Raw genomic sequence first — 13705 nt, forward strand, 5'->3', positions numbered from 1 at the left:
CAGCCATGTGCTGACATCTCAGAGCCTGGAGCCTACTTTGGATTCTGTGTCTCCCTCTCTCTCTGCTCCTCTTCTTCTTATTCTCTCTCTCTCTCTTTCTCTCTCTCTCTCTCTCAAAAATAAACATTGAAAAAAATTAAAAATAAATAAAATGACAAAGTGCTTTTTTGAAATAAAATTCGTCTTTTATGTTTTCAAAATAGCTTAGTTCTTACTGTGCTTAAAAATTTGTACTTTTGGGGTGCCTGGGTGGCTCAGTCAGTTAAGCGGCCAACTTCGGCTCAGGTGATGATCAAGCGGTCCGTGAGTTCGAGCCCTGCATCGGGCTCTGTGCGGACAGCTCAGAGCCTGGAGCCTGTTTCCGATTCTGTGTCTCCCTCTCTCTGACCCTCCCCTGTTCATGCTCTGTCTCTCTCTGTCTCAAAAATAAATAAACGTTAAAAAAAAAAAAGTTTAAAAAAATTTGTACTTTTTCTTCCTGATCTTATATTTTTAAAAGGTGTATCTTTTTTTATTGGTTATTTTATCTGATTATAAAAATTTCAGATTGAAAAAATATGTAATCTAAAAAGTGAGAGTCCTTTATAATATTCCATTTCTCCATCCCAAGTTAATCACATAGCTATTTTGAATGTATCCACATAGCCTTTTCTGTATAGATACTTCTTTATATAAATACTAAAATGTTGTGGGTATTTTTATTATTTTGCAAAAATGGCACCCTAGCTTGCCTTCTCATTTTTTCACTTAACACAGTATTGTGAACATATTTTTGGATCATTATATAGAAATTTATCTTCTAAATGGCTTTGCACCATTGCATTATAAACAAATTATAATTTATTTATTCAATACCCTACTGATAGGTTTGTCTTATTTCTAATTTTTTGTTTTCTTGCTTTTCTGGGGGGCTATTGCTATAGCAAATGTCCTTGTATGTAATTTTCTACATACTTACTTGAGTATTTTTATAAGATAAGTTTCTAAAAGTAGAATTTCTGGGAATTAAAATTTTTGGTAGATACTGTTGTTTTCTCTGCAGAGACTTGACCAATTTATTTTGCTTAGTAGTGTATGAAAGTTCCTATTTCCCTATACTTTAACCATACCCTTGATGAAATTTTTTTGTCTGCCTTCTAGGATGTTGCTTCCCTAATGGCAGCAGGAGAAAAAGACAAATCAGGTCACAGTCAGGAGGAGGTCGTGATATTACCATGTATACAGACTGAAAAGGACCTTTCACCTTCAAGTTCTTCTGGTCCTCAAGAGGAGTCTCAGCCTGTGCAAGCCCAGGAAAAGGAATTAGTTGTTTCTATGGGGTAAACAGTGATAGTTCTTTGAAAATCTAAAATATTAAAAAGAAAAAGAAAATCTAAAATAGAATTCCTTCAAATATTTCTCCAGTGTTTTTGAGATGTGTTAATGTATTTTAAAAGTGAATACCAAAAATACTTCGTTTATTTTTATTCATATGGCAGACTGCCTAAAATAGAAAATCACATTGAGTTCTACACCTTTTAATGCTTGACTGCTTATTAGATTCACTATTAGCTGCTTAAGGTTTTATACAAAGCATTGCATTAAAAAACACGTGTGTATAAGATTTATATTAATTATCTTCTTAAAAATTGTGGTAAAAGACATAAAATTTACCAGTTTAATATTTTTTTTTTTATCGTCTAATGGCATTGAGGACATTTGCATTGTTTTACAATCTTTGTCACATTTCTCTCTAGAACTTTTTCATGTTCTCAAGCTGAAACTCTGTACCCATTAACAAGACCTCCCTAACCTCCCTCTTCCATTCCCTGGCAACTACCATTGTGCTTTCTCTCTGTCTGTGAGTTTCAGTCTTCTAGGTACCTTATATAAGTTCATTACCTTGTGAAAATTAAAATAACCTTTTTTTTTAATAAAAGAAGATTTATGTATCATCAGAAAATAGATTTTTCTCTAATGTTACAAAAAGTTTTATAGTTTATTAGAGGAGATTCAAATTTTGTATTTTTATGGTGGTTTTCATCTTTTTACATTTCAATTCCCTCTCTTTGTTCTGGTCTTCTTTTCTAGGGCTCATAATATAAACAGTTCCCAGCAAGAATCCAAGGAAAGTGTTGTCCCAACCATTCGAACAGTAAGGGGCCGACTTCAAAGACCCAGACCAAACATAAGAAAGACTGGGCAGAGGCATATAGAAAAAGGTGAAGCCAAAGGCATAGTTGAGGAAGAAAAAACAGTAGTACAGAAAGATGAAACTAAAAAACTATTGACTGTGGTGAGTTATTGTTATATAATTAAATTGAGCCTTTTAATCCATGTTAAAATATGAAATGACAGTTCAGACTTGGCTTAGAGTATAGGCATCTGACACTCTAATCCATGAATATGTAACATAACCTAATTCTGTTCCAGATTTCCTATTCTGGATTTTTTTTAAGTGAAAATGGATATATATTTTTTCCTTTTTAATGAACTCATTCATTATGAAATGGGTTTAGTCATTTCATAAATGTTCAGTCAGTATAAAACAACATAATGACTCTCCCAGTCTTATTACACTGAGGTAACTACTGAAAACCTTCTGACATATCTTCCTGGGTATATCTCCATCCATGCATGTGTGTGCACTTATGTAAATTTAAATAATAAATTCGTCGGGGTGCCTGGTTGGCTCATTCGGTAGAGCATGTGACTTTTAATCAGGGGATGTAAGTTCTAGCCCCACAGTGGGTGTAGAGATTACTTAAAAAGAAAATAATTTTTTTAAATTATAAAATTACTGTGTGTTAGTTTTATCACTTAGTTTTTACTTAATATGTTGACTTTTTGCATCAAGAAATATGGAGACGCGTCATTTTTCACTACTGCATGACATCCTGCTGTTTGAATGAAAATTTAACCAATCTCTTACTGATGCATCTTGTGATACGAGTCTAAGTAGAATAATGCCCTTTTCAACAGATCTTGTGCTTTTTTTTTTTTTTTGTCCTTTTTATTTGTCTACCAAGGGAAAATCTAGATTTAAAGTGATGATAATCCTTGTTTGAACCCCCCTGCACCCCAAAAGACTGTGCTTTTAAAAAAAAAATTAATCATTTTTGGTGAGGTTGTTCACAGCAGATAACTATTGTAGTTTTTAAAGCATTTTGTAAATGTAATAACTGCAATAAATGAAACTTTCTCTCTGAATTAGGACTTTGGTTTTGGGCAGCAAACATGAACATTGCATACCTAGTTTGACTCTTCATTTTGAAAAACTCAATACCTTTCTTAATGATTGAACAATTTTAGGAAGTATGTTCACTTGTTGAAAAAAATCATCTTGTTTTGTCATTTTAGCCAAATTCTCCAGTTGGAACTGAAATTGAAGTTGTAGCCTCCAAAGTTTCTGAAGGTAGACTACATGAAAACCAGAGTCACATGGTTCTTGTAGACCCTCTTCATGTTAACAAAGTAAATGTTTTAGATGAAAAGATGAGGTGAGTTTGCTTTTAATCAGAAAACCATAAAACTTTCTAAAGATGAAGATTGGATAACTTCACATCGAGAACATTGTGTTAAAGGATAAATAGTTAATTATGAAACAGAATATTTTAAGTATGCTTCTTCAGATAGTATAAGAATTGCATGATTGATACTCTCGTAATTTATAATTTCTGCACAAAGCTTGGTGAACCTCATTATTTTTTACTTTAAAATTCAATTTGTTAGTAAACAGAAATTCTTAAGTTCTTTGTATGTTTACAGTTTATATCTTATTGAAATTCATAAATAGGAAGTTCAGTGAAGTATATATGTTGTATTTAGAACTGTGTTCTAAGCCATATGGTGAGAATGTCCTTTAAAAGAGTTAACGCTAGAAAAGTGAAGATATTTTAGTACCACCACTTTTATTTATTACTTGCAGTCTGCCTTATTATTACTGATACGACTTAAAAAATTTTTTTTTTAATGTTTTTTTTAAATTTATTTTTGAGACAGCATGAGCAGGGGAGGGGCAGAGAGAGGGAGACACAGAATCGGAAGCAGGCTCCAGGCTCTGAGCTGTCAGCACAGAGCCCGACGCGGGGCTCCAACTCATGGACTATGAGATCATGACCTGAGCTGAAGTCGGACACTTAACCGACTGAGCCACCCAGGCGCCCCACTGATACTACTTTTTAATTAGTGGTGATCAGAGAATGTTTCATTGCACGGGTGCTGCTGGAGAGAAGACCCAAAAGAAGTGAAGGAGCAGGTCCAGATGATGTATAGGGGGAGAGAACAACAACTTGAAAATACTGCAGGCAAGAGCATGCCTGACTTGTTTGAGGAACAGCAAGGGGAGCAAGTTTGAAATAGGTAAAGAGGGAGAGAGCAGTAGATGTAAGAAAGATAGAGCCCAGCCGAGGGCAATGGCAGATTATATAGGACTGTTGTAAGGAATTTGATTTTTACTCTAAGTGAACCTTTAAACACTAGTGACCTTCAAGATCAGTGTTTCCTAATGCTCTCATTTATAATTGAGTAGGTTGACCTAGAGGATTTAAATGGCTTGTTGAAAGTAACATTGCCAAATTAGTTTTTAAAGTTAAATTTTCAGGATTTATGACTTTCAGACTAGCAAATTGACATAGTTATATAGGCAGACCTTTCTGTATAAAGAAAGAAGCTTTACATGTTTCAAGAGATATTAGGTGGAGCCTTTGTGTTTTTTAATGAGAGAAATCAAACCTTTTTTTTTTTTTTAATTTTTTTTATAGATCAGGCATTGGCTGTTTTTTTTTTTTTTTTTTTTAATGTTTATTTATTTTTGAGAGAGCCAGAGCATGAGCAGGGCAGGGACAGAGAGAGAGAGGGAGACACAGAACCCATCTGAAGCAGGCTCCAGGCTCTGAGCTGTCAGCACAGTGCCTGATGTGGGGCTTGAGCTCATGGACCATGAGATCTTATTTGAGCTCAAGTTGGATGCTTAACTGACTGAGCCACCCAGTGCTTCCCCCCCTGCCTTTTTTTTTTTTTTTTTAATTTTTAACGTTTATTTATTTTTTGAGAGAGTGAAACAGGGGATGGGCAGAGAGAGGGAGACACAGAATCCAAAGCAGGCTCTAGGCTCTAAGCTGTCAGCACAGAGCCCGATGTGGGGCTCGAACCCACGAACCGTGAGATCATGACCTGAGCTGAAGTTGGATGCTTAACCCACTAAGCCACCCAGGCACCCCAGAGAGAAATCAAACTTTTAATTTTCCTTTTTGGAAACCCATACTCCAGCCCACAGCCCCCTGTTTTTGAAAAACCTTTTTCTATTTGTGAAATTTATTCCAGCTGTTTACTTTATCATGAATGGTAATTTCTTTAGGGTATGTAATCTTAATAGTTTTAAAGTTAGGTTATTCCGAAGTCCAGTATTATCTCTTTTGACTTCAGTAGCATTTTATCATTACTTGGATTTGTAAAATCACACTTGACTGTCAATAGCTTAAGTTAAATACAATGTTTTCCTAAATAAATGTTAGCCTACATTGGAATGTATTTAGCCACATCATAACCCTGTTAGAATTTCTTGTGAACTTCCTAGGTGTTTGACTGACCAAAGAACTTAGCAGGGTTGGAACATTTAGAAATGTAGTTAACTACTTTCTCTTCTAGATAATTTAGTGGAAGTATTACTCAAAATTAGTCTTTAATACAGATCTTTCAGAGAACTCCTGATACTTAATTTTCTTTATAATATCTAGGTTTATGTTAATTTTAAACTTCCCAGTTCAGAATTCAGATCCTTGCTAGTTATTAAAATATTTTCCAGGAAAACCTAGGATAGGTGTTTAGGGATTGTCTTGGGAGCTATTCGTACTCTATTGAATGTTAAAACCTTGTCTTTGTCTGATTTGGCAGATACACATGGGTTATATTGAGATCATATGAATCTGACTGTTAGTAAATCCTTTTCCATTAGCTGATAGGTTTCTGATAGGAGAATGGACTCTGGCTTTCAAGCCTGGTCTTGGGCCATAAGGACAAGGATGTAACCATTGTACATTTGTCCATGTTCAAGTACTGGCTTTTTTTTTTTTTTTTTTTTTTTTTTTTTTTTGGTATTTGGTTATTTCTCTGAAAATTACTTAAAGTACCATGACACTACACATCAGAATCAATGAATGAAAGTAAGAAAAGATTGTTATTTTAAAAGTATTTTCCAGATTATACAGAAACTGCAAGTTGTAAAAGCTTTTATGTTCTTTATATCATCATGTGTGCTTGGTTTTAGAGCCAATGTATATATAGTCCTTCGAACATAGAATTGGCTTGTGTTCAAAAGTGTTTGACATAGCAGCTGTTAAATCAACAAGGAATTGTGATTTTGGTTTTTCAACATGATTTGTACTTCGTTCTAGACCTGAACCTAAAAGGTATGTTCCTAGTCCAGCACAATTGACAAGAAGGCAATTCCAAAAGGCTAAGCCAAATTTGGGAAGAGCACATGGTAAGAAGGAGGAACTAGGTATAGAAAAAGACAGAACAGATCAGAGTGATGCAAGGAAGCCAGAAGATAATTTGCTGCAGCCAGGAGATGATACCCAGCTCCTTCAAAAAGTAAGTTTGAAAAAAAACTTTTTATCATTTGCTCTGTTTTGTCAAGATCGTGACGGAGAGAATTTATAGAAAAATACAGTTTTGTCTTTTGTACTGTAACCAATTTCATAAAAATTGAGCTACTTTCCAATATTAAAAAATTTAGAAGCTAGTCATCGTGTGTGTGTGTGTGTGTGTGTGTGTGTGTGTGTGTGTGTGTAAGCAAGCTTAGAGCTTTAGGTCCAACCCCCAAATCAAATTACGATAGAGATTGTTTGCATGGTAACATTAGCTGTTCTTAAATTTAAGGAAAAGGCTGAGTTTCTGACATCATTGGAGGTTTCAGCAAGAAAAGATTGTATAGATTCCAAAGAGGCTATTTTGGCCAAAAAAGATACCCAATCAGAAGTTGGACCATCAGGAAGTGTTGGAGAAAAAACTATAGTGGATAATTCTGTGTCTTCAGTTGTTGAAGTGCAGTGTGTCAGTAAACTAACAAGGTAAAGTTTTATTTAACAAATATCTTCAGAATAGGAAATAAAAATAACTTACTCTTTATGGCTGTCCTACCTTGATGGTAGAGTGAAAAAAGATGGCTTGTTAACAGAAGTGTAGATAATTTTTTATTGACAGATCTGTTTCTTAACCACTCAAGTTTTTTTTTAAACTTTTCAAATAAGAGAGAGAGTGCACACATGTAAGCAAGGTATAGGGGCAGAAGGATATAGAGAGAATCTTAAGCAGGCTCCACACTCAGCACAGATCCTGATGTGGGCCTCGATCCCATGACCACAGCCAAAATCAAGAGTTGAATGCTCACCCGACTGAGCCACCCAGGTGTCCCTACCTATGATTTTTATTTACTAAAGTTTATCTTTTTTTGATGTTCTTAGGAAGACTTTTCTTTCCTATGTTTAAAATTTCTGAGTGTTGAGTATATTAGACATGAACAGAAGTCTGATAAAAGAATAGTGTGTATTACCTAAATAATTAAGGTGCTGGTTTGAATGGGGTCGCAAACTAAAGTGAAGGGTACTCATGTTCTACAGTTTACAGGGAAAGTGGAAAGGAACTTAAGTTGTAAAAAACAACATCGTTCCATGGGTTTTCTGCCTTCTCTTTTTTCTTTTTACCTAGTCTGTTTACCCAGTACTGTATACCAGTATCACTTTTTGATCCTATATTCTGTTTTATTGGACCATTTTCTTTTCTCATTTTTTTCTAATAATTTCTAGAAATTATCACTTAAATAGCAAGGAAAAAATGGTCCAGAATTAAAAACTTACCATGAAAAATGTGTAGGTAGATAAACGAAGAACAAACTCTGAATAAGGAACTAGTAGTAATAGTAAATTTCTTTATTTCACGGCATAAGTTTTTGACGTAATGGGTTGTGGGAGTTTTCATTTTAATGCCTTGAACTGGGATTTCATTCTAAAATTTGGTTTCCATTAAAATTATCTTTATCCTTGTGCATGTAATGACTTCATTGTTATTTTGATTATACATCCAGCCCTCCACAACTATTGAAAGAATCAAGTTACTCTAAAATTGCTCTGGATCGAAGAACAATGATCTCTTCTTCTGAGAACGAGGTGGATCATGGTGGAAGGAGAATGCATCGAAAGATCAAACCAAATGTCACTAGGGGCCGTGGATCAAAACGAATGCGAAGTAAGACCTCTCGGAAGGAACCTCGTGCTTCCAAGTCCACGCTGGTGACTCTTCGGGCTTCTCAGGAAGAAGATGAAGATGATGCTGAAGATTTTGAGCCTGATTATGAAGAAGACAGTTACCATCTTGCTCCAGAAGAAGTAAACAAAGCTCCAGTGTTTGTTCCCATTGGTCTCAGATCTCCTGAACCTGTTACTGCTCAAATTGAGGAAACGATGGAAGAGGTATTTTGTTTTTTGAATCTTGGAACTTTGTCTTACTTGTTTTTTTCTTGTAGTGAATCATTATTTCTTCTTAGTGATTATTAGGATTTGAACAGTTCATTTGCTAAATAAACCCTGCCGTATGCAATTTGTTTAAGCCCTGGTAGATATGTGAAGGAATCAATAGAAGGAGGCTCCTGTATTACTGAACCTCTATAATCTAGGCCTGCCATGAGGTGGCCAGTGTAATAATGATAGAAATCTGATTTCACTTGAATGTGGAGGCTACTAAATCTACTTTCTGATTAATTTTTCCTTTTCATTTTGGCAGATGTTTTAACTCTCTGGTAGGTTCAGGCTAAGCTCTGGTTGGTAGAGAAGGTAGAAGGGACACCTTTTTTTTCTTTTCCTTTTCTTTTAAATGTGGTAAAGGATCCCTGAGTGGCTTAATTGGTTGGGTGTGAGACTCTTGGTTTTGGCTTATGTCATGATCTCACAGTCGTGAGATTGGGCCCCACATCAGCGTCTTTGCTAGGCATGGAGCCTGCTTGAGATTCACTTTCTCCCTCCCTTTGTCCCTCCCCGCCTTGTACTTACTCCTGCTCTCTCTCAAAATCAAAAAATAAAATTATGAAAAAATCGTAAAATACACATACCCTAAAATATATCCTAGCCATTTTAAAGTGTATATAGTTCATTGGTATTAAGTGTATTCATATTGTCGTGCTACACCATCACCATCCATCCACAGAGGTTTTTTCGTCTTGTGAAACTAAACCTGTACTCATTAAACAATAATTCCCCAGTACCTCCTCTCCTCTCATTTATGGCAAGCACCATTCTACTTTTGTCTTTGTGACTTGACTCTAGGTACTTCACATAACTGGAATCATAACAGTGTCTGTTTTCATTGTGATTGGCTTATTTCATGTAGTATAAAGTTTTTAGTGGTCATTCAGATTGATATAGTGTACATGTATCAGAATGCCTTTTTTTTTTTAAAGATTAAAACAATTTTTTTTCTTTTTTCTTTCTTTTTTTTTTTTTTTTAAATTTTTGAGCGAGCAGAAGCGGGGGAGGGGCAGAGAGAGAGGGAGACAGAGAATCCCAAGCAGGCTCCACCCTGTCAGCGCAGAGCCCGATGTGGGGCTTGAATTCAAAAAGCCATGAGATTATTACTTGAGCTGAAGTCAGATGCTCAACAGACTGAGCCACCCAGGGGCCTCCAGAATGTTCTTTTTTTAAGGCTGAGTGATATTTCATTACATATCTATACCACATATCTTTTATCTTTTCATCTGTCAGTGGACAGTTGGGTTACTTCTACCTTTTGGCTATTGCAAAGAATGCTGCTATGAACATGGGTGTACAAATACGTCTTCTAATCCCTGTTCTCCATTTTTTGGGGGATATACCTAGAAGTGGAATCACTGAATGACATGCTAAATTGTACATCGGATGCTTAACCGACTGAGCCGCTCATGCGCCCCAGACATCTCAAAAATCTTAAATGTTTTACTTTTGCCAAGTTGATGTCGTCATTTTAAGAATTGCTGTATTTTTTAATTGTGTATGAACGTGGATTATTTCTTCAGTTTAACACCCTTTATTTTAGTTGTTTGTTTTGCTGAGTATAGTATGCCAAAATGAAATAATGAAATTTCATTTTGATAGCTTGAAATAACTGTGAATGCACCTGATGTAGGATGTATAGCTGTTGTTGAGCATCCAGTCTCCAGCACAGATGTGACTACTCAGCAAACGAAACAAGAAGAAAATTTGAAGGCATTATCTATGGTAAGCATCCATTCTAATATGTTTTGTCTTTAACTCTGTTTACTTTAAAAAAAAAATAGAAGTTTATTTTGAAAGTTTTAAGTTTATAAGCCATTCTTACTAATTTCTCTCATGCAGGGAGCTATAAGTATGAATAGTAGAAACTGGTAAATAATCCAAAGATTTTATATTTCACTCACAAAGCATTGATTTGTGTATGTTTGTGTGAGTCACTCTTAATATCCTCATAAACTTAAGTTAAAGTTCTGTTGCATTAAATCTGTATTCAATATAAATTATTTAAAATATATTTAGTTCCTTTTTGTTTGATACTCTTCCTTGTTTTTGCAAATCAAGTCTGGGAATTATTTATTAAAAATTTTTTTTTTTACAGTTTATTTATTTTGAGAGAGAGAATGTGCTAGCAGGGGAGGGACAGACAGAGAGGCAGAGAGTGAATCCCAAGCAGGCTCCACAATGTTAGTGCAGAGCCCGATGCTGGGCTCAGTCTCACAAACCTTGAGATCACGACCTGAGCTGAAATCAAGAGTGGGACACTTAACCAACTGAGCCACCCAAATACCCTCACCTTTTCACATTTTTTAAATTACTGGTCTGTGTGTCTTTTTGTTGAGTTGTAAGAAATTTTTAAATAGTAAGGATATAAGTTCCTTATCAGATATACGATTTCCAAATATTTTCTCCTGTTCCGTGAGTTATCTTTTCAATTTTTTTTAAATTAGAGCATGAATAGTGGAGAAGGGCAGAGGGAGAGAGAGAGAATTCCAAGCAGGCTCCATGCTCAGTGTGGAGCACAGTGCAGTGTTTGATCCCACAACCCTAGGATCGTGACCTGAGCCAAAATCCATTGTCGGATGCTCAACTGACTGAGCCACCCAGATGCCCCTGTCTTTTCATTTTCTTGATGGTTCCCTTTAAGTGCAAACGTTTTTAAATGTGATAAAGATCGTTTTATGTCTTTTTTCTTTTGTTGCTCAGGCTTTTGTTGTAATATTTAAGGTATCTTTGTGAAAGCCAAGATCTTGAAGATTTACTCCACTTTTCTTCTAATAGGTTTACAGATTTTACTGTAGTTTTACATTTAAGGCTTTAATCCATTTTGAGTTAATTTTTTATATGGTATGCGGTTAGAGTTCTTCATTCTTTGCATATGACAATACAGTTGTCACACTGTTTCTTTGAAAAGACCATTCTTTCTTTATTGAATTCTCTTGCATTCTTGTCAAAAATCAATTGGCTGTAGATGTATGGATTTTTTTTCTGGATTCTTGGTTCTATTCCATTTCCTTTCTCTTCTTGTACCAGTGATGCTCGATTGATTACTGTTGCTTTGTGGTAAGTTTTGGAATTAGGAAGTATAAGCCATCCTACTTTATTCTTTTTTTAGGATTGTTTTAGCTATTGTGGGTCTCTTGTAATTCCATATGAATTTTAAAATCATCTTGTTATTTTCTAAAATTTTTTTTTTTCAACGTTTATTCATTTTTGGGACAGAGAGAGACAGAGCATGAACGAGGGAGGGGCAGAGAGAGAGGGAGACACAGAATCGGAAACAGGCTCCAGGCTCTGAGCCATCAGCCCAGAGCCTGACGCAGGGCTCGAACTCCCGGACCGTGAGATCGTGACCTGGCTGAAGTCGGACGCTTAACCGACTGCGCCACCCAGGCGCCCCAAAATCATCTTGTTATTTTCTACTCGACATAATCTAAGATTGTGATTGGGATTGCATTGAATCTGGGGATCACTTTGGGGGGGCTAGTCCCATATTAACAGTTTTCTAATTCATGAACATGGATATTTGCCCATTTACTTAGATCTTCTTTGATTTCTTTCAATAGCATTTTGTAGTTTGCAGGGTATAAACTTTGCACTTCCTTTGTTAAATTTATTTTCAAGTATGTTGTATCTGAGGCTCTTGTGAATGGATTGGTCTTCTCAATTTCACTTTCAGGTTTTTCATTGCAAGTGTATATAGAAATACAATTGATTTTTGTATGTTGGTCTTGTATTTTGCAACTTTGCCGAACTAATTAGTTCTAATAGATTTTTAGTGAATTCCTTAGGATTTTCTATTTACAAGATCATGACATGTGAATAGAGATAGTTCTACTTCTGCCATTCTGTATTAGTTTCTCAGTGCTTCTATAACAAAATGCTATCAACTAGGTGGTTCAAAACTACAGAAAGTTATTTTCTCAGTTTTGGAGGCTAGAATTCCAGAATCACCATCCCCCTTCTGAAGACTCTGAGGGAAAAACTATTCAGGCCTTTCTCCTACCCTCTGACAATTGCCAGAGATCCTTGTCATTGCTTGGCCTTATGGCAGCACATTTCCAACTTCTGCCTCCATTGCCACATGGTGTTCTTTCTGTATGTGTGTCCTGACTTTTCTTCTAAAGACACCTGTTGTATTGGATAGGGCCAGCCCTAATGCAATATGACCTCATGTTAGCCTGATAACATCTGAAAAAGCCCTGTTTCCAAATAAAGTTACATTCATGGTACTCAGCTTAGGACTTCAACATATCTTTCTCAGAAACAGAATTTGACTTAACACTTCTCCGTCTGGATATCTTTTATTTCTATTGCTTGCCTAGTTTCCCTTGCTAGAACCTCCAATACATATTGAACAAAAAAGTGGCAAGAGCGCATACTTTTGTCTCATTCCTGGTCTTAAGGGAAAGCATCCAGTCTTTCACCATCAAGTTTGATGTTAGCTCTGGATTTTTCATAGGGTTTTTTTTTTTTTTTTTTTTTATCAAATTGAAGTTTCAGTCTATCCTTGGTTTGTGTGAGAGGATTCTTAGGAAAGGATGTTGGCAGTTTTCATATGCTTTTCATGCATCTTTGGAGATGATCATGTGATTTTTGCTTTTTTTTTGTACTGATAATGATGTATTACATTCATTATAACAGGATGTCAAATCAAAAATTGCATCCTACTTGGTCATGGCATGCAATTTTATGTTGCTGGATTTGGCTTGCTGGTATTTTATTAAGGATTTTTATGTGCAAATTCATAATAGATAATTCTTCTGTTTTCTACTATGAATCTGACCCCAGATTCTTGGGTCAGGAGCTAAAGTCCTGATCCTCTTAGAAAGAAAGGCCTTCTGCTGGGACTTGCAAGGAGAAAGGAGCCTTATTTTCTTGGTTGCAAATGTCTGAGGTGGAGTCTCTGGTTCATTGAGCTGGGAAGAAGGAGCGGGGAGAGAGTCTTAGTTGAGATACCACAGGCTCTTACTTTGTTACCTTATTTTCATCAGTTGCTCAAATAGAGGTTTCTGTTGCCTTTACGACCATTTCCAGAGGCTTTAAATGTTTGGTTTTATTAAATTTTACCAGTTTCACTGGGGAGAGCGTCAGCAGAGCCTTATGATGTCATGCTGGACATAGATCTTGTAACCTTTTTATTTTTTTTTTTAAGTTTATTTATTTTGAAAGGGAAAGAGAAAGTGGGGGAGAGGCAGAGAGAAATG

At 35.7% G+C, this 13705-nt stretch overlaps 1 protein-coding gene across 1 annotated transcript in view; it reads left to right on the forward strand.

Moving 5' to 3' along the window:
* BDP1 (B double prime 1, subunit of RNA polymerase III transcription initiation factor IIIB) overlaps positions 1–13705 on the forward strand; it is a 92352-nt gene that overhangs the window by 49354 nt on the left and 29293 nt on the right. The window contains 7 exon segments of the mRNA XM_043586939.1: positions 1141–1319; positions 2071–2275; positions 3340–3479; positions 6375–6573; positions 6862–7052; positions 8066–8450; positions 10104–10226. Coding sequence (XP_043442874.1) covers positions 1141–1319; positions 2071–2275; positions 3340–3479; positions 6375–6573; positions 6862–7052; positions 8066–8450; positions 10104–10226 — 1422 coding nt within the window.

This window comes from Prionailurus bengalensis, chromosome A1, assembly GCF_016509475.1.
Source record: "Prionailurus bengalensis isolate Pbe53 chromosome A1, Fcat_Pben_1.1_paternal_pri, whole genome shotgun sequence".
Lineage (NCBI taxonomy): Eukaryota > Metazoa > Chordata > Mammalia > Carnivora > Felidae > Prionailurus > Prionailurus bengalensis.